This window comes from Chiloscyllium punctatum, chromosome 33, assembly GCF_047496795.1.
Source record: "Chiloscyllium punctatum isolate Juve2018m chromosome 33, sChiPun1.3, whole genome shotgun sequence".
Lineage (NCBI taxonomy): Eukaryota > Metazoa > Chordata > Chondrichthyes > Orectolobiformes > Hemiscylliidae > Chiloscyllium > Chiloscyllium punctatum.
Window position 1 is genome coordinate 26,916,741 of NC_092771.1, and position 20,391 is coordinate 26,937,131.

At 39.2% G+C, this 20,391-nt stretch overlaps 1 protein-coding gene across 5 annotated transcripts in view; it reads right to left on the bottom strand.

The window, feature by feature from the left end:
• The window catches only part of sin3aa (SIN3 transcription regulator family member Aa), a 128,636-nt gene that overhangs the window by 47,374 nt on the left and 60,871 nt on the right, over positions 1–20,391 (bottom strand). For all 5 annotated transcript variants that reach the window (XM_072553213.1, XM_072553214.1, XM_072553216.1 and 2 more), the window contains 8 exons: positions 18,322–18,601; positions 15,602–15,853; positions 15,103–15,255; positions 14,285–14,443; positions 12,531–12,620; positions 8,136–8,254; positions 6,515–6,725; positions 5,868–5,984 (listed from right to left, as the gene is read on the bottom strand). In XM_072553213.1, the coding sequence (XP_072409314.1) occupies positions 5,868–5,984; positions 6,515–6,725; positions 8,136–8,254; positions 12,531–12,620; positions 14,285–14,443; positions 15,103–15,255; positions 15,602–15,853; positions 18,322–18,601 (1,381 nt within the window). The remainder of the gene's footprint in view (positions 1–5,867; positions 5,985–6,514; positions 6,726–8,135; positions 8,255–12,530; positions 12,621–14,284; positions 14,444–15,102; positions 15,256–15,601; positions 15,854–18,321; positions 18,602–20,391) is intronic.

The window sequence follows — 20,391 nt, forward strand, 5'->3', positions numbered from 1 at the left end:
AAAGAAATGACATATAGTACACCCCTGGAAACTAAGGAGAGATGTAGGAATGGGAAAAATAGCTTATATTTTGTCAAATTGAATTAAAGGAATAAATAGTAAAAACAGTACACACCTTAAAACAGAAGTATATTTTAACAGGCAGGACTATAGAAGGAATTTTTTTTCAAAGTATTATAGCTGCAATTATGGCTCAAAATAGCCTGGATAAGTCTGAGTTACAATGTTATTTACGATTCATTTTAACTCTGATGTTGAAAGTACACATGATCCAGAGTGCACAAATTACAAACAAACAGTCAGGTTAAATCCTAACCTTGATACAACAATAACTTCTCATAGGTCACACTTCAGTTACTTAACATAGAAACCAAATCCAGCTCCCATGTCCTGTGCTACAAGTCTACAATTTCAAGTCCAAATATTGCAACCTAAATGTGTGTAACTCAACAAATTGAAATCCCACAGCACAACAGAAATTACTAAATCCTTTTGCATAGACCTCAATTTTGAGTATTAACAGGCCTAATCATCACACACATTTCATGGAAATATTAGGGACAGGAGGAAGCCTGTCAGTAGCTTAAGGCTCCTCTACCTTCAATTAGATTACACAGTATGAAAGAAAACTAACAAAAAATAAGACCAGATATTAAAAGCTTCTACAATGGCAAACAGTATCAAAACGGAGCACTGGTACTTAGAAGGGGAGACTGGGGAATTAATACGGGAAACAAAGAAACAACATCAGTTTTCACAGGAAAAACAAAGTAGAATCCAAAAATAGTAGAAAACACAGGGGTGAAAGGACAGAAGGGACTTAAAAAAAATCATTACCGCTGGAGACAAAATTACTACAAAACCTAATGGGTCAGTAAGTCTCCCAGATGCGATGGCCTCATCTTAGAGCCTACATTGATAATAAATGCATTGGTTGTAATCTTCAAAAATCCCCAGAATCTGGAAAGGTGCCAATGGATTGGAAAACCACGTGTTCGAGAAAGGAGACAGACAGAAAGCAGAAAACAAAAGGCAACTTAGTCTAGCATTTGTCACTAGAAAAATGCCAAACTCCACTGTTAAGGAATTAATAACCATAATAGACATGTATAAAATCATAAATCAATCAGGCACTCATTTTGGTTTTGTGAAACACATGTCTGACAAATTAAGGAGAGTTCATTTAGATAGAGTCATAGAGACAGAAATAGACTCTTTAATCCAACTCATCCATGAAAACTAGGTATTCCAAACTTAATTAGTCCCATTTGCCTGCATTTTGTCCATATTTCTCTAAAGCTTCCTAGTTCATGTACCTGTCCAAATGTCTTGGATATCGCAGGGGAAGAGGTGTAGTTACAGAGGTGGAGGAGTGGCTAATCAGGGATAGTATCACAGCTGCACAAAGAAGGAAGGTCATCAAGGAGGGTTTGCCAACAGAGTCAGAATGGGTGGAAGTCAGAAATAGGAAAGGAACGTCACTTTGTTGGGAGTGTTTTACAGACTCCCCAGTTGCAACAGAGACACAGGAGCAGAGTAGGAGGCAGATTTTGGAAAGGTGCAAAAGTAACAGTGTTGTTGTCACGGGTGACTTCAACTTCCTTAATATTGACGGGAACTCCTCAGTTCAAATCGTTGAATGGAGCCGAATTTGTCAGGTGTGTCTAGGAAGGATTCCTGACTCAGTATGTAAATAGTCTGACTAGAGGGCAGGCCATATTGGATTTGGTGCTGGGCAATGAACCATGCCAGGTGTCAGACCTCTGGGAGAGCATTTTGGTGATAGTGATTACAACTCCCTGACCTTTACTATACTCATGGAGAGGGATAGGAACAGATAGTATGGGAAAGAATTTAATTGGGAGGGGGAATTACAATGCTACAGTTCCTAACTAAATTTAGAACAGATATTGTCAGGGAAATGCACATCAGAAATGTGGAGGTAGTTTAGGGAGCAGTAGCTGATAGTGCTGGATAGGTTTGTCCCACTGGGGTAAGGAAGGAATGGTAAATTGAAAGAATCTTGGGTGTCAAGGGATGTGAAACATCTAGACAACACAAAAAAGGAAGCTTAAGTAAGGTTAAGGAGGCAAGGATCAGACAGGGCTCTAGATGGTTACAAGATCGCCAGGCAGGAATTGAACAATGGACTTAGGAGAGCTAGAAGGAGGCATGAAAAAGCTTTAGCAGGTAGGATTAAGGAAAACCCTAAGGCATTCCACACTTATGTGAGGAACAAGAGGATGGCCAGAGTGAGGCTCGGACCGATCAGGGATACTGGAAGGAACTTGTGCCTGGAGTCGGAGGAGGGAGGGAGGTCCTGAACTAATACTTTACTTCAGTATTCACTACTGAGAGAGACCTTGACATTTCTGAGGACAGCGTGAAACAGACTGATGTGCTAGAACGGGTTGCTGTCAGGAAGGAGGATATGCTGAAAATTTTGAAAATCATAAGGATAGATCAATTCCCTGAGCCAGATGGGATATACCGAGGTTACTACAAGAGAAGGGACTGCTACGACTTTGACGATGATCTTTGCATCCTCACCGTTCACTGGATTACTGTCAGATGAATGGAGGGTGGTAAATGTTCAAGAAAGGGAACAGGGATAATTCTGGGAATTACAGACCAGTCAGTCTCACGTCTGTGTTGAGCAAAGTATTGGAGAGAATTCTGAGAAACAGGATTTCTGATCATTTGGTAAACTCTAGTTTGATTAGAGGTAGTCAACATGCCTTTGTTAGGCAAGTCATGCCTCACAAACCTTATTGAATTCTTTGAAGATGTGACAAAACACAAAGATGAAGGCAGAGCAGTGGATGTGGTGTACATAGATTTTAGCAAGCCGTTTGATAAGGTTCCCATGGTAGGCTCATTCAGAAAGTAAGGAGGCATGGGATACAGGGAAATCTGACTGTCTGGATACAAAATTGGCTGGCCCATTGAAGACAGAGGGTGGCGGTAGATGGAAAGTATTCAGCCTGGAGCTTTGTGACCAGTGGTGTTCAGCAGGGATTGGTTCTAGGACCTCTGCTCTTTGTGATTTTTATAAATGATTCGGATGAGGAAGGGGAAGGGTGGGTTAGTAAGTGTGCCAATGACACGAGGCTTGATGGAGTGGTAGAGAGTGTGAAGCGCTGTTATAGGTTGCAACGGGACATTGACAGGACGCAGGACTAGGCCGATACATGGCAGATGGGAGTTCAACCTGAAAAAGTGTGAAATGATTCACTTTGGAAGGTCCAATTTGAAGGCAGGATACAGGGTTAAAGGTGGGATTCTCTGCAGTGTGGAGGAAGAGGGATCTTGGGGTCCATGTCCATAGATCTCTCAAAGTCACCTCTCAACTTGATAGGGTTGTCAAGAAAGCATACGGAGTGTTGGCTTTCAGTAGCAGGGGGACTGAGTCTAAGAGGTGCGAGCTTTATAGAGTTCTAGTTCGGCCACACCTGGAATATTGTGTTCAGTTTTGGTCACCTCATTATCGGAAGGATGCACATAGGGGGCATCATTTACAAAAATATCATCTCTCATTTGGCATAGATAATCATTTGATTTTAGAATTCTCTTCTCCAGGAATCAGTGGATATAATCTGCCTCTCAAACTTCACAATTTTTTTTTCAGGAAGTAACAAAAATGATGAGGGAGGGTGGTGAAGGTTGTGTATCTGGACTTTGGCAAGGCCTTTGACAAGGTCCCTCATGGCAGGTTGATACAAAAAATGAAGTCACATGGGATCCATGATAGGCTAGTAAGATAGATACGGTATTGGCTGAGTCATAGAAGACAGAGTAGCGATGAAAGGGTGCTTTTCTGACTGGAGATCTGTGACCAGTGATGAATAGATATGAATGATCTGGAGGAGAATGTAGGTGGTCTGATTAGTAAGTTTGTGGACAAAACAAAAACTGGGAGAGGTGCAGATAGTGAGCAAGATTGCCAGGGGGTACAAACAGGATATAGATAGGCTAGGGACTTGAACGGAGAAACTGCAGATAAAGTTTAATCTGGACAAATGCGAGGTGATGCATTTTGGAAGATCTAATGTAGGAGGAAAGTATACCTTAAATGACAGAACCTTCAGCAGCCTCATCATACAGAGGGAGCTGGGCATTTAAGTCCACAGTTTCCTGAAAGTGGCACCACAAGTAATAAGGGAGTCACAAAGGCATATGTCTTGCTTGTCTCCATCGATCAGGGCAAAGAGTATAAACATTGGCAAGCCATGTTGCACCTGTATAAAACTATAGTGAGACCATATTTGGAATACTGTGTATAGTTCTGGTTGCCACAATACCAGAAGGATGTGGAAGCTTTGGAGAGGGTATAGAAACAGTTGCCCATGTTTTGAGGTTATTAGCTATGCAGAGATATTGGACACGCTGGGTTTGTTTTCATTTGAACATCGAAGGAGGAGGGTGCAACTGAATAGAATTTTACAAAATTATGAGGGATGTGGATAAAATGGATAGTCAGAGTCTTTCTACCAGGGTTGAAATTAGGGGGCGTAGGTTTATGGGAAAAGGAGTTAAGTTAAAGAAGATTTGAGAGACAAGTTATGGGAAGGCAAGTAGACACAGTTAAGGCCACAATCAGATCAGTCATGACCTTACTGACCCAAATGGCCTACTCCTGCTCCTATTAAGTTCTTCTCGTTGTTTTTCAATTTAGCTCCATTTAGCCACCTTGGCTCCAAATTTGGTATTGTCCTTACCCATCAACAATCTCTGAATCTCAGAAATAGCACAATTTGCACAACAATCCAAACGCTTCTGTGTGAAGATAACTACTGGTTTTCACATCTAAATGGCCTAGCTCTAATTTTAAGACCATGCCCAAGTGTACCCCACTCTCCCAAACAAAGAAATTAATATCATGACCCCTACCCTAGTCGAGTAGATTTCGCCTGTCCTGGAATTTAGAAGAATGATAACTGCGAAAAATATATGATTCTGAGAGGGCAGTTACTCTGTTTGTTTCCCCTGGCTGGAGAATCTAGAACTAAGTTGCTCATGATTTAAGATAGGCATGAGGAGAAAATTCTTTGCTCAACAGGTTGTGCATTTTCAGAATTCTCTAACTTTCAGGCTTATGGATGCTCAGTCAATAAATGTTGAGTATTTTCACAGCTGACATCAATAAAGTTTTGGACTCTAAGGCAAATAAGGAATAAAGCTATCAAGCAGGAAAGAGGCATTGATGTCAAAGACTAGCCATGGTGTAAATGAATATCAGAATAGGCTTGAGGGACCGTGAAGGCCTGGTCCTTTGGAAACACGGTCCTATTTCTTATGCTCTTAATCAAATCCTCTGATTTTAAGTGGTAAATTAAGTGCAGCATGTCCTCCTGAACTCAGGCAAGTGAGTGACCTTCAACCATGCATCTGCTATTTGATTCAAACTGTATAAACAGAAACTGGTGTATTAGCACAGAAATGTTACTAGTCTTTAAAAGGACTGATCAATTCGTGACAAAGAGGAGTGGATGGTGATCATCAAAGTTGAAAGCATAAGAAGTTAATTGTCCAAGAGGCAAGTCAGGACACAGATTTTTAGTTAACAAGTGACAGCACATCTGCAACATTTCTCAGATTTTATTCAGTTTTCTGCTGCTACTTCACATGTTATTTTGCTATGCCAAAGCCTCAATCTAGAAAGAAAATGGAACCAGTCCATAAAGCTCAAAACCTGTGAAGTTTCACAGCAGTTGCTTACCAGTCAGATCTTGAGAGATTTGTTTCAACATGAAAATGTGCAGATTCAGAGGTGAGCACTTTCGGTCACGTCCAATTTGTACAGTGGAATACAGTTTTACAAATTTTTATGAAAAGTATTTTTCTTGAACAAAAAAATGTTTGCTTACCTCAAACCTCTCATCTTCACACCTGTAAATGTGCTCTTCATACTGTGTTTTCTTTGAGCTGACAAAGGTAGAATCTTCAGACCAGGAGGGGAAGGATACCCATGTGTCATTAAGAACCTGCAGTGAAAGTACCAGCAATAATTACAAAGCAACAAAGAGTTAAGAAAGCAAAGTTATCCATAAAGACTTAATGATTCAACAATGTCCACATATAAACTTGGCAGCATCTTTGCCCAATCTAAACTGTGAAATTTATAACTGATAAAACGGGGCTGAATTACGAGCTTCCATCTCTCACTTTTTTTTGAGTTAAAATTATTATTTTACAAATTGCATGGAGAAAGAAATGGTAACCTTTCAACATAATATTATTTCCTTTTGTGGTCAGTGACTAGACATGTACAATAATTTACCATCTAGTGTGCTGCAGTGGGAAACGTTAGGGCAATCAAGTTATCTGGAATGGAAGTAATACTTCACTCTATCAATTCTTAAACTGAAAATGACCCAGCCTCCAATCCAACCGCTCCACACAGCATTAGCCTCAAAGTTAAGACTCCAATTTGCCTATCTAGGACAGCGGAAGACACATTCAGCCACGTCAGAATTTAACCTTCAATGGAATAATTTCATACAGGCATCCTTACCTCTTTACAAAGGGGAGTTCTGCCTGTGCACTTGGGCTGCTGGAAACTTTTGGGTAATGCTCGATAACTTGAACCAAGTCGTTTACAAGATGCATAATCAATTTCCATTGCAATGCCCTCTGTAGCTCTCTCTTTAGGAAATGCCTCAATATGGGAGGATTCTTTATAGCCCAAGAAATTCTTAAACCAGACAAAGAGTTCAGGAAACTTTCTGCAAGAAAACAGAGAATTCAAGTAGTAAATTCAATCTGTCTTTCTTCAAGCTTAATAGTCAGCTTCCCAATCTAGTCAACAGAATGACTTGCCCTTTAACTTTTCCCTTATTCCTCAGTAGTAGGGATGTAGACACAAACGGAGGTTCTCTAGCTCAAACCCATCTCCCAGTTACACTGTTCAGAATTGCACAGGTTTTAATATGTGCTAAAATATACCTCTAATAGTTCTGTCTGGTCCATTTACAAGTTTGACTAAACTCTTACAGGTTTCACAATATAGACTGCATAAATCTAAGGCTGCAGGTAAATCAACAGTAATATTTAGAAACAATTACTCTGTAGATTTGACTTTCTTTTGTTTTCAAACCTCTAAATTAATCTGTTAAGCCCTGTCTGAATATATTGCCCTTTTTTTAAAAAGGAACTGTTATTTTTAATGGACTGACAGAGTAGCCATTCATTGATGAAAACATCATAGAAGCAGGCAAGGGAAATTATGGCTTGTCCAAATTAAACAGCTTGCAGGCCAGCAGTAAATTAAAGAGGGCCTACCCCAAATACTGGTGCTTGTTAATTGAAGCCAAAAAACACAAGAACAGGTGTTTGAAATTTAGTTTTGAAGATTCTTTTTCCCTGTGAAAATGCACTAATGAAATTACATTACTTGAGCTGGAACAAGTAATTTTTACTCTGACTACAACCAAATCAGCTTGGTTACTCGAACTGACAATAAGCAATTTTAAAAAACTACAACTTTTAGAATTCGACTTGCACAACATTATGGAAGCTACTGACAAGCTCAGTGTGCCTGATCAGAAATGCCCAATTTGAAACTGTGTAAATATTTGTGGATAATGATGCACAATCTGATGAGTTAAGACAGTATTAATATTTCTTAAAATTTTGCCAGTACATTAACCTAGTAATTCCAAACGGCATCTCCTCACTACCCTCTGAAAAGGGTTTGCCAGTCCTCTTACTTCAAGTTTGTTCCTCAGACCATTAAAGTAAAAGATAATAGCAATGTGCAAATCAGGCTGTGCCACCAAAAGAAGCTCTTATGTAACTTTTTTGGCAGCAAGTCACCAAACAAAGAAAAACTTCTCAAAACACTAACAAACTTGGTGCAAACTTTGATGGCTGTTCAGTTTTTGAAAATAACAAGTGTTTACTTGCTTTATAAGCCAATGCTGATTTTCCTATTTAGCTTCTAACCCTCCAGCTTCCTGTATTACACATCATTATAGCCTGGAATTTGTCAACGTGGAATCTGTGAATCAGGAAAATATACTGAATCACAGAACACACAATAAAAGAGCAGTAATACATTATTGAGGGCTATTGAGGTCTTCCAAGGTTTAAATTGCCTAACCAGAATACAGAACTCTTTTTCAGTCACTGCTTACCCCAAGAAAGGAAATACAAGCTGGACCAGCTCTGCACGAGAGATGACCTCCTGGTTAAAAATGACAAGACAGCGTAGGAAGTTCTCATAAGCTTCCGCACTCCGCAAAGCTTTTCGGACCTAAAACCAGATAATAAAGAATATTTAATTATGTTATTCTTTCCTTCATACTAAATAGTTTTTTTTGGAAGGGGGTGCTTGTGTGTACACATTTATATCCAATTCAGCCCATGGATCAAGATTGTTCGGATCTTTATATATACTGATCCAATTAATGGAAGTCCAACAACATTGTTGTAAACTCCAAAGTGCTTGAAGTGACTTGATCTGTTAGGAAATATTGAAAAAGTATATTTCATAAATTTTACACCTCTTCATTTTCTAAATAAAATTGTGGAGCAATCAAAAAAGCTCCAAAATAAATCCCAAGTACTCGAACTCTTTTTTTTATATGCATTTCTACCCAATTTCAGAAGTGGCTCTGACAGCAGCAGTCTTACTGTAAACTTGAACATAAAAATCAAATATCTCACTCCAATACAATGTTAAGGGTGTGCTGCACAGTCAGATATGCCATCATTTGGATGAGACATTAGACTGAGGACCATGCATTACGTTCAGGCAAATGTAAAAAACTCACTGAGATTTTCAAAGAGGAGTAGGACACTTGTCCTTCGTGAACAAGCTAATATTTATTAGCTCTTAATCAATATGCCTAAAAAAAATGTTCTGGTCACTATCACACTGTTGTTTGTGGGAATTTATTGAGCACAAATTAGCTGTGGCGTTTTCTACATTACAACAATAATTACTCTACAGCCAATTGAATACTTTCTGAAAAGTGCTTTGAAATGTCTAAGGGACATGAAAAGTGTCACACAACTGCTTTTATTCTCTTTTCCACAGCATCTCCTTCATGTCAAACATGCACATGCATACAAAATTGATTGTATCTCAGTCGTTAAATCAGCCCTTTAAAAACTTAGAATAATTTGAGATAGATCAGTCCCAGTAATGAGTCTGAAATTGATGCTGGGCCAACCAGAACATTTCATTGCAATGTGTGAATCAAACAGCAGATGCCACTAGTTGACTCCCACAGAGAGAAAAGCACTGTCTGTCTCTACCTACACTGAGTGTCTGTGGGCAGCCAGTGTCCATTCTGGAAGTATTACCATGATGATTAGGTCAAGTTATATTTTGCTACATAACTAATACAGGAACCGTAATTACACAAGGGTGGAAAAGTCAGCATCTGTATCTGCACCTTCACCAAACACAAATGTTCTTTTCAAAAGGAAACCTTTTAGTGTAGAAATTAAATTCTTAGCTGGATTTATCTGGCAGTCGGGTCACTGATATGACTTGTATTAATTTGTATGAGGATCAACACCATTGTGATTGCTTGTTGCAGAATCAGTGTTAAACACATCATGAGTCCCTGAAGGTATCTCAGACCCGCACAAACCAATGTACCTCTGTCATGGGAAGGTGTCCAGTCTTCACAAGCATTACATGAGTTTCCAATTGCTTGCTAATTTCATTTTCTGGGTCACTCCCACTCCAACCTCCTACATATTCTAATAAAGCTCAACACTGTTTGAGAAACAGCACTTCACCTTTTGATCGAGTCTAGACGATTCTAACGTGCCCAAAGTCAAATTCAGCAATAGAGAGAAATGAGTGTCACAGGTCACTAAAGAGGAACATTTACTGTGTTCATCTCTCCACAAATAATGCCTGACCTGCTGGGTGTTTCTGGATCTTGCTGTTTTTATTTCAGATTTTCAGTATCCAGAGTATTTCTCTTTTGTATCAAGGCCAGTAATTTCAGATCATACATATATTCTAATCAACTTGTTCAAAGATGCATAATACACCTTGAGAAACAGATGGGACTTGAACACAGGCCTTGGTTCAAGGTCAGGGACACCAACACTGTGCCACAACAGTCCACAATTTCAGATCATCATCACTATCGCCCATTACCATGCGTGAGGTATGTTTCTGCCATAGATCCAGAAGAACTCCAAGTGTCAATGGCTTGTATCTTCACTCGTCACTCGGCCACTTCTTTTATCTTGCAATCATCAACTCTTTTTTTCTATCATCTCTGTCTTCTGCTTTCCATGCAATCTTAGACCATCACTTCTGTTCCTTGTTCCTCCCGGATTCTCGGTCTGTACTTGCTGAAAGTTCATAAGCTATAGGAGCAGAATTAGGCCATTCAGCCCATTGAGTCTACTTCACCATTCAATCATGATGGATGTACTCCTTACTCCCATTTTCCTGCCTTCTCCCTACACCCTTCAACACATTACCAATTCTTCCTTAAATTTAATCACAGTTGCAGCATCAACAGCACTTTGGGATAGCAAATTCCACAGATTCAAAACTCTTTTGGGATATGTAGTTTCTCCTCAACTGTTTTAAATTTACTACCCCTTATCCTAAGACTATGACCTCTCATCATAGAATGCCCCAAAAGAGAAAGTATTCGCTCCACGTCTATTTTATCCATACCTTTGATCATCTTGAATACCTCAATTTGATCTCTCATTCTTCTAAATTCAAAGGAATACAGTCCTAAACTGTTCAATCTCTCTTCATATGACAAACCTCTCAACTCTGGGATTAACCAAGAGAACCTCCTCTGAAAAGCCTGTAATATCTCAAACATTTTTTCATGCTGGTGAAAAGTGATCAACCTGAATCTTCAGCTCTCCCACATGGCAAATTTGGAGATAATAAAGATATGTGATTAAGTGGGATATTGTATCTGAATCCTGACAATTTCCTGCCTTCATTAAATTTTAATTACATTTCGGGTCTGGGTGAGAAGACTCAAAATCCCCTGCCAAAAAATTAGGCCCTGAAGTGGTCAGTTAAGAATCACTGAAGGGCTTCTTCTCTTCAGTGGCTGGGATTAACTCAGCTGCAGATTGGCCTGTTGCCAAGTAAAGTCACAACATCCAAGACCAAATATAGAACCCCTACAGTGTGGACTGAAGGCCCTGTTTCTGTGCTGTACAGTTCTGTGTATGGAAGCAGGCCATTCAGCCCATCGGGTCCACACCGACCCTTTAAAAAACATCCCACCCAAACCCACCTTTCTACCCTGCATTTCCCATGGCGTATCCATCTAGCCTGCACATTCATGGATACTACAGGCAATTTAGTACAGCATCCACCTAATCAGCCAGCTTGTCACCTCTGAGATCACTCTCCAATGCAGAGACTCTGTTGTATGTCCTTCTGGCAGCAGATTGGCTAGCAGCTCTCAGTGGGAGTAACTTTCACACTCTCAGTCTTGATACCAAGGAAGGCCCACCAGTGGCCTTACCATTGCCTGACTGGTTTGTGGTTCAGCAAGCATTCCTGAAAAGAGGTAATGTGGTTCTCTCACCAGTTCACCAAACAGCAGACAAGGTCTCTGATATCTCAACAAGATTCTGCCTATTAATTCTGTATCTCTTCCTCCAGATGCTGCCTAACCTGCTGAGTATTTCCAGCTTTTTGATTTTGATTACTCCTTAACAATTCTGGTTTTCACTCCTATAGGTAAGACACTGTGAAACTTGAAAAGATTTACAAGGATGTTGCCAGATTTGGAAGGTTTGAGGAATAGGGAGAGGCTGAATAGAGTGGGGCTATTTTCCCTGGAGTGTTGGAGGCTGGAGGGGTAATCTTGTCGTGGCATATAAAATCATGAAGGGCATGGATAGAGTGAATAGCCAAGGTCTTTTCCCCAACGTCGGGGAGTCCAAAACTGGATGGCATAGCTTTAAGGTGAGAGGGAAAAGATTTAAAAGGGACCTAAAGGGCAACTTTTTCACACAGAGGGTAGTGTGTGTATGGAACAAGCTGTCAGAGGAAGAGATGAAGGGGCTTACAATGATAACATTTAAATGGTATCTGGATGGATATATAAATAGGAAGGGTTTAGAGGGAGATGGGTCAAATGCTGGCAAATAGAACTAGATCAGTTTAGGATACCTGGTTGGCATGGCCAAGTTGGTCTGAAGGGTCAGTTTCCATGCTGAAAATTCTATGACTCTATAAGTAGGAGAAACAGCAAATCTGTCTTTTGGGGATTGTAAGGAAACCAAGGGTACTTTTAAAAATACTATCTGACCCTATTTAGGAGCAGTTTCCTTCAAGTGCTGTCCATAATCAAACAGTCTGTGCATAATAAGCATATTCAGAGAATGCAGTTATGATTTAATACATCAGAGATTTGAAAAGTTTGTGTTGTAGCAGAGATTTGAGCCATCCTCTAGATTATTAGTCCAGAAACATAAAAGCGATGGTACCACTGACTATAAGAAGATTTTTTTGAAAAAAAGGCTACTATTAAACTCTTTCAGTGCACCGATTTTGAATCAATCCCACTTACCTTATCAAAGAACAAAGTTTCTGTTCCAGCTCCATGCTTACTGACTTCAGCCAAGGACTGGTCTTTTAATGCCAACATTTTTGGTTTCTTCTACAAATAAAAAGAAAAACCTTGTGGTCACCGATGGCTTACGTTTATTTTAGATGACCTTTCTGAACAATTGTAGAGTGAAGAGCAGAGCATGTAAAGCATATTGCATCAGTTCAAAATGAATATTCTAGTCAGGTTGCCATAGTCCTACTGGACCATAGGTCTACTTTCTCATTTGGGAAAGACAACTGGTGATGATTTAACCTGAGGATCACCACATCTCAGGAAACGAGCGAGGTTCATGGTGACCTGAACTGATGCATGAAATGAACCCATGCTGTTGGCATCAAACCAGCCATTTAGCCAACTGAGCTAAACTTGTCAAAGGTTTAGCAATGTCATGATCACATTACTATAGTTCTTCATCTTCAGTCTCTGATAACAATGAGACAGCCTGTCGCTAAGCAGATAACAGAAAATCAGGAGCCTGCCAAGTGGAACTGTGGTTACCAGTCCATATTTTATTTGTCCTTACATCAAGTTCTCAAATAATATTAGCTGCTTTCATCTCATATGTACGACTTATAAATTTTGCTGCTTTCCCAACATGAGCACTTGAAAGATATCAATTTAAAGTGCTTTTGCAGCAGCTTATATCACAAGTATGACACTTATAACCAGAGCTTCTTTACATCAGGGAAAGCAACAAATCAAGGAATTTCAAAAGGGGATCTTAATTATACAGTCACTTGTATCCACAAAATAAACCAAAATTGTCATAAATAAATCTGACACACAAACTAATGATGTTCATTTTCTGTCTTCTAACCTGGCTCCAAGAATTTACAAACATTTGCCAACCTACAAACTTCTCTTATCAATAGCCATTAACCTTTAATTTTAAAGGACACATTAATATATAACAATCTAATTTTATGAGCCTAAATCACTTCCCTCGGGATAAATCTGCCAATTCAGACACAAAACCTACGTCAATCAGTTCTATTCAGATTTTTGTTTCTTACTTATCTACTTGCCCTATGGTATTTCCTGGGCTTCCAGTTTCTGAAGTTTGGAAAAGAATGTTCATAGTGCTACATCCTCATTAATGGATAATTCCTAAATTAAAACAGCAAAATCTATTAATGCCAGCTGCTTGAGCAAAGCAAATTATCAAGGACATGCGGGTTTGTGTGTGGCCCAGGACCTCTTGGTACACATCTAAACATCTCGCACAAGTCTCAGATATGCTTCCTTTAAAAGGACAAATGTTAAAACACTTTAGTAATAGAATAATATACTTGATGCATAGTTTAATCATTCAATAGGCTAATCGACGGACTTATCATGAGCAAGACTACAGAAGTGCTACTAAACTGCACAGTATCAGTCTACCATAAGATATCAAAAGCATGTTTACCAAACAATGCATGCTATTCTCTTCAGGAATCATGCAGATGCTTTCCAGAAAAACTCATTGTTACAGCAGCAATTTTTTCTCTACATCAAAAACTTTGGACCAATATTCTTTCAATCATGTCTTTGTGAAATCCAGCGAAATGTTCGAAACCTTTAAAAGCACTGTGTAAATGCATGTTGTTGTACCTGGATGTTTACAATCTTTGCATTAGAATGTGATGTTATGTATACAATAGCAAACAAATTTGTCACAGAACCCTTGTTCAAACTCTTGTTTAGTCACATAATAGTTATTCTGTACTTACTTTGACGGGAGGTGTGGTTCCTGTGCCTGAGTGACGACGGATCTGACAACCATTCTGATTGCTTCTTTGCTTGTTATTGTTCAGCTGAGGCTTCTTCACTGTGCCACCATGATCGTTCCTAACAGAATCAGCCTTCTCTGCTGTTGTCTTGCTCAGCAACTACAGTGCAGAAAACACCTTTCAATCAGTTCAGTTCTGAGGTTGTGTTATAATTCAGACAAGTTAAAACAATTGAAGAGTTTGGACGCATGCTTATCGAGATTACTACACTGAGAAAACAGTACATGTGCTACTTTGCAGCATGTAGCAGCATCGTGCAGACCATGTCCTAGGAGAAGCCAAAAGAGGAAAATACTCACCTATCTGGAAAAAGCAGCCAGAAGTTGCCATTAATTTATACAGAAATGCAAATACAAGAATTGGCATTCTGGAAGCTACATCTCACTAGGGTGGACTAAGCCTAGGTGGGGAAAGAGGCATTCATGTCAAAAGCTAAAATAAATTATAATTATAGATGACTCTTTTACTGAGTATGATCTAGATTTTTTCCAAGGCATCACAAATTATTTCTATTAAGTGTTCCATGGTTTAAGCTGCCTCTTTCCTTCCCAAAAGACGTAGTCATAAATTAACTTCTATTAACATTCCCAGCTCCAATTATCAATGATTTTGAAAATATCGGTCAAGAAATATAACAGTTTGTAATTTTGAATTCCTGGACACTCAGTTCAAGTTTAGATGAAAAAAAGAAAAGCAGCAGAATGAGAGCAGAGAGTGTCCATTAATTTCCCAAAAAATAATTAATACGTAATACTTACAACAGAGCTATTGGCATCAGGCAGGAACTGTCCAAATTCTGAAAGGAGGTCTTCTTGGTTTTTAAAGAGTCTTGCTACCTGAGCATATACCTCCTGCTCTGTCAGTGCTGGTGTGTAGTTCCCACCAGCCTCCTTTGCATTCCGCTGTTCCTTCTGTAACAGAAGGAAAACTTCAGAGCATCTTATATGAAGCACAGTCTCACTCACACACACACCCCAAAGACACCTATTCTCACCCAGTCATACGGTGACACACAAAAAACTAAGTATTCTTGTTTCTTGCCCTTACTCTCTGCAGAACATGAAAGCTACACAAGACAAGGATTCAGCTAGTCATACTAACACAATTGAAAAGGACCAAGTGGCAAACATAGATAGAAAGGAAAAGAATTGCTTGATTGATAACTTATAAGGTTGATAACAAAAGATGCTAAAACATTTTCCACTGCTATTAGTGTGACAGTCAGGGGAGAAATATGAATGCTATACACTTCCTTACCTGGTAGGTGTGCAGGATCTCCAGAAAGGCCTTGTAGATATCAGGCTGTCCCTGGAAACGATTTTTGATCTTGTTGACATAATTAATGGCATGGTTGAACTCCACAGGCTGGTTGTTCTGCATGGGCGGTGTAGCAGCATGAGCACTGGTGACTGGCGTGTGGGGTTGCACTGGAGGTGACCGAGGGGAGGCATATGGAGCCAGTGATGCATTTGGCTGGCTGGTTGGGGTATGAGTCTGTGACTGTAGTGGCTACAACCAAAGAAAAGTAAACTGTATAGATCTGCAGTGAATTCTGTTCCATTTTCCAAAAAATTCCCAAAAACAACTCTGAAAAAGTAGTCAATTAAATCATGCCCACAAACAGTTTTTGGCGGGGGTAGGTTACCAACATCACTTGATTGTTTTTCCTGGGAGTTTACGGATTCCAACTTATTGAAATGCAGTTATGACCCTAGGAAATTGTTACATGTTAACTGTCATTTTGATGAGATAATTGGACACACTTTACGGTGCAATGAACTTTTATTTAAAATTGATGAATTATCATTCAAAAGTTCTAAGTATTTGCCACTAGCAAATATGAGAGCATTCAGGAATGGGGAACCCAAAGCTCATCTAACATTCAGCAAATCTGCCTCTCTCTGTCAGACATGGGAGGAGCTGTCAATAGTTGTTCCCACACCATTGCTCTGGCTGAGTACGATATCGAAGATGTAACTTGTATTTTTCTTGACAGCTGGTTTCCTCAGTAACGTTGATATTTCATTAGAATGTACATTTTCTTTTTTGCTTAAAGCAGTTTTACTTAAATGTTGGCTAGCAAACATTTTATGCCAGGTCTTTTTCCAATGTTTTGAATGCTTGTAGCCACATTTGAAAATTCTTAATCCTGTTTTTGATCTGGACTCAAAATTGGTGAGAGATTGTCAGAGAAAATTCAAACCCAGCTGGCAGACAAGGTACCTTGTGCAGAAGAAGATTCCTATCACTGTCACTCAGAACATTTGCCAAATACTACGTTCCATTACTAGTAACAAAAAAAACATACACTTTGCACGTTGGAGTTCCCCTCTTGGAAAGAGTTCCATAAACATTGTTTAAACGAAAGCTAGCATCAATAAATCCAATTAGAATGGTGAAAAATATTTAAGTCACAATTTAACAAGAGGCTACTAAATAATGGCCATATTCCTAGCAAGCAATAGTTTGCAAAGTGAGTTCCAAACAAAAGTTTACTACTTACTAATTTATTTTAGAGTTGCACACCCAACTTAGAACAGATTTAAACAAAAAGAAATGCACAGTTTTGAATATCTGTATTCTAAAAAGACAAATAAAGGTGAAAACTATGGAACCGAATTATCAGTTTGATCACTCTGTTCAGCACCTGTCAACCTATCATGGTTAATACTAAACATTCTGTTGCCCAGCCTTTTTTAAATCTGCTGTCAACATCTTTTTCCTCAAAAACCTACTGACCCTCTAAACTTCCAAGGCAATACCCTATTTACAGCTTGTCCTTCTTATCCAGCATCATTGAATGTGCTGCTTTCTCCCAAATGCACACCTATCTCTCCTGCATCAATACTGAAACTGCTCGGAGCCAAGTAATAAATGACATCTTACATGACTACAACAAAAATAAACTGTCCCTCCTCAGCCTGACTGCATACATCTAATTGTAGCCAAATTATAACCTTCAATGACCTCTTGTTTCTGTACTGATACTTCTGGTGTCCTGCAAGGACCTATCCTGGGTTCCTTGCTATTTCTCACCAACAGGCTGTTCCTTGGCAACATTACAATATGAGTTTACATGCATGCTGATGAAACCCAGATATTCCTCATCATTGTCCCGTGGAGAAATAGAAATTTATTTCATATTAAATATTGAGAAGGCCGATAGTACTGTTTTCAATTCCTGTTCCAAATTCTGCTTCCATCATATCTACTCTATATTTCTCCCTGGCAACTGTCTGAGATTAAACTAAATCGTTTACATCCCTTGTGTCAAAGATTAGATGAGTTTCAGAACACATATCTATGCCATCATAAGCAATATTTACTTCCAATCCCATAACTTTGCCTAAATTCATCCTGCCTCAGTTTATATGCTGCTGGAATACTCATGCATATGTTTGCCACCTGTTCACTTGGCCATTTCCACACATTCAAGAACTAATCAAGAACCTATCCATCTCTGCCTTAAGTCCACTCAATGTCTTGGCCTCCACAGTCTTCTGTGGCAAAGTGTTCCATAGATGCACCATCCTCAGGCTGAAGGAATTCTAACTCATCTCAGTTCTAAAGGGTTGTCGCTTTACTCTGATGTCTCCTACTGGTGGAAACATCTCCACGTTCAGCCTAGCCACTTCACAGAGTGACACAGGGCATCTTAGCTTGCGGCACCTCTATTCAACTCTCCAAAGCCAATGCGAGCATCAAAGTGAAGACTCTACTCCCAATTCAAAGGCTGATCCATGAGGTAAAGAATAGCAATTGGGGAAGAAAATTCAAAAAGTAAGCTTGGAGTGATACAGAGAGATGGCACAGTGATTTGGTATACACAGGTTTACACAAAAGATAATGGGAGGATCAAACCTCTGATCCTGCCAGTTGAAAAAAAAGTTGAAAACCTAACAGCAGTTAAAAGTGACTCAGATTACACAATTCTCAGAATGTTAGGAAATTTGTCATGTCATTTTACATATGCTCACCTTTGGAATTTTGGCAGGTGGTGGTTGTGGTGCTGGCTGTGCTGGAGCAGGTGCAGCATGTTGCTGGGGTTGCTGCTGATGTTGTTGCTGGGGCTGCGGCTGGGCAGCATGCTGAGGTGTGATTTGATGGACTTGCCCTGGCGTCGTCACATTCACTAAGTCATTTGTCTGAACCTCAATTTTGTAGCCTGGAGGAAGGAAGGTGTTGAAGCCCATGATGAGGTCAGGATGCCCTTTGAAGAGTTGGGAAACTCGGCTGATCACTCCAGGGGTATCAATGCTGCAACATTTTTAAAAAAAGAGAGGATTAAAATTCAAAACCCTGAGGAATTCATCAGCTTCAATCTATCTAATCAATCCATTGCATTTATTATCTGCACGTCTTCATTAAGCCTGAAATATTTCCATGAATGTCACTCATTAATAAGGTTGTCATCATTCCTACGAACTACACAGCTGCATTCACAGCTCTAGTTTAATTAAATCATCTACCCCCATTGTGTTTGCTGGACTTTTCTTTGCACAAAATTGGCTGTGGTGGTTAGAACTGACAAATTTTACAGTACAGAAAGAATAACGCAGGTACCAGCTCTTCGAAAGGGTTATTCAATTAGTCCTCCGTTCCGGTTCTTGTAGACTCCAAGAATGTTTATATAACAAAATTAACTGAATTTGAAAGTTAAATTAGTTGGTACATGTTTTTGTTTTATTAAGTGTTGATTTTTTTTTCTTAAGTTCAATTTAGTTTTTCATTTACTTAAGTTATCGCTAACTTAAAGTTTCCTTCACTTTATTACCATATTGTTGAGCTGAGAGACTTCAGGATAAGGCAGGATAGATATGCTGAGGTGACACACTCCTGACCTGGCATTCAGTGGCCCATGGAGGACTCCCATCAGTGGCAAAGGCCAACCTTGCAGTCACATACACCCCCACCCCACCCCACCCAACCCCAGCCCACACACAGTCCTTACAAAAAGGCAGGTGGCAGGTCGAGAGTATGATAAGAGATTAAGGGTGTATGCTGCAGTGAATTTTATAAAGGCATGAACCAGGGCAAATATACTTGGTAGGATTTTCTCTTTTTCGGAGATTAAATATGAAGCTGGAATAAAAACAGGGCTTGTTCCACTTGGGGAGAGTTGGATTGTCCTCAGCAATAATATTCTTTTCAGCTCAAAACATAAGGAGACACACAGGTAAGTTTTTAAAAAAAAGAATTTGGGGCAGAAATTCTGAAGCCTGCCACAATCTTCCAGACTCAAACATATGGCCACCATTTTTTAAAGGTTTCAGCAGTTCAAGAAGGTAGCATATCATGAACTTCTCAGGGCAATTTAGGATTTGCAGTGCAAGTTGGTCCAGCCAGCAGCATGCATGAACAAATTTAAAAAAACAAAAAGTCAACACAGTTGTGTTAAAGTCATATTTGACTGAACAAATTGAACTTTTCTGAAGAATTACCAGAAAAGGTTTATATCAAGAATGCAGTGAATGTTGTCCATATGGATTTTAAAAAGCATTTGACAATGTTTCAAAAGCCAACAGGCTATACAATTTAATGAATTTAAGACTCATAGAATTGGACAGTCAGTATTAGCATGGATTTTAAAAATGATAAAGATCAGGCATGGCAGATGTAAGCAGTGCGAGAGAAATTCAGCAGATCCGGCAATGTCTATGGAGAGAGAAATACAATGAATGTTTCAAAGTTATTATGATCCTTTCAGTTCAACTTGTATAGCCTGTTGGCTTTTGAAACATTGTTAAATGCTTTCTTAAAATCCATATAGATAACATTAACTGCATTTTTGATATAAACCTTCTCTGGTAATTCTTCAGAAAAGTTCAATTTGTTCAGTCAAATATGACTTTCACACATCCGTTGACTTTCTTCGTTTTTTAAAATTTGTTCATGCTGGCTGGACCAACTTGCACTACAAATCCTTAATTGCCCTGAAACGTTCATGATATGCTTCTTGAACTGCTGAAACCTTTTAAAAATGGCAGCCATATGTTTGAGCCTGGAAGATCATGTCAGGTTTCAGAATGTTTGCCCCAAATTTTTTT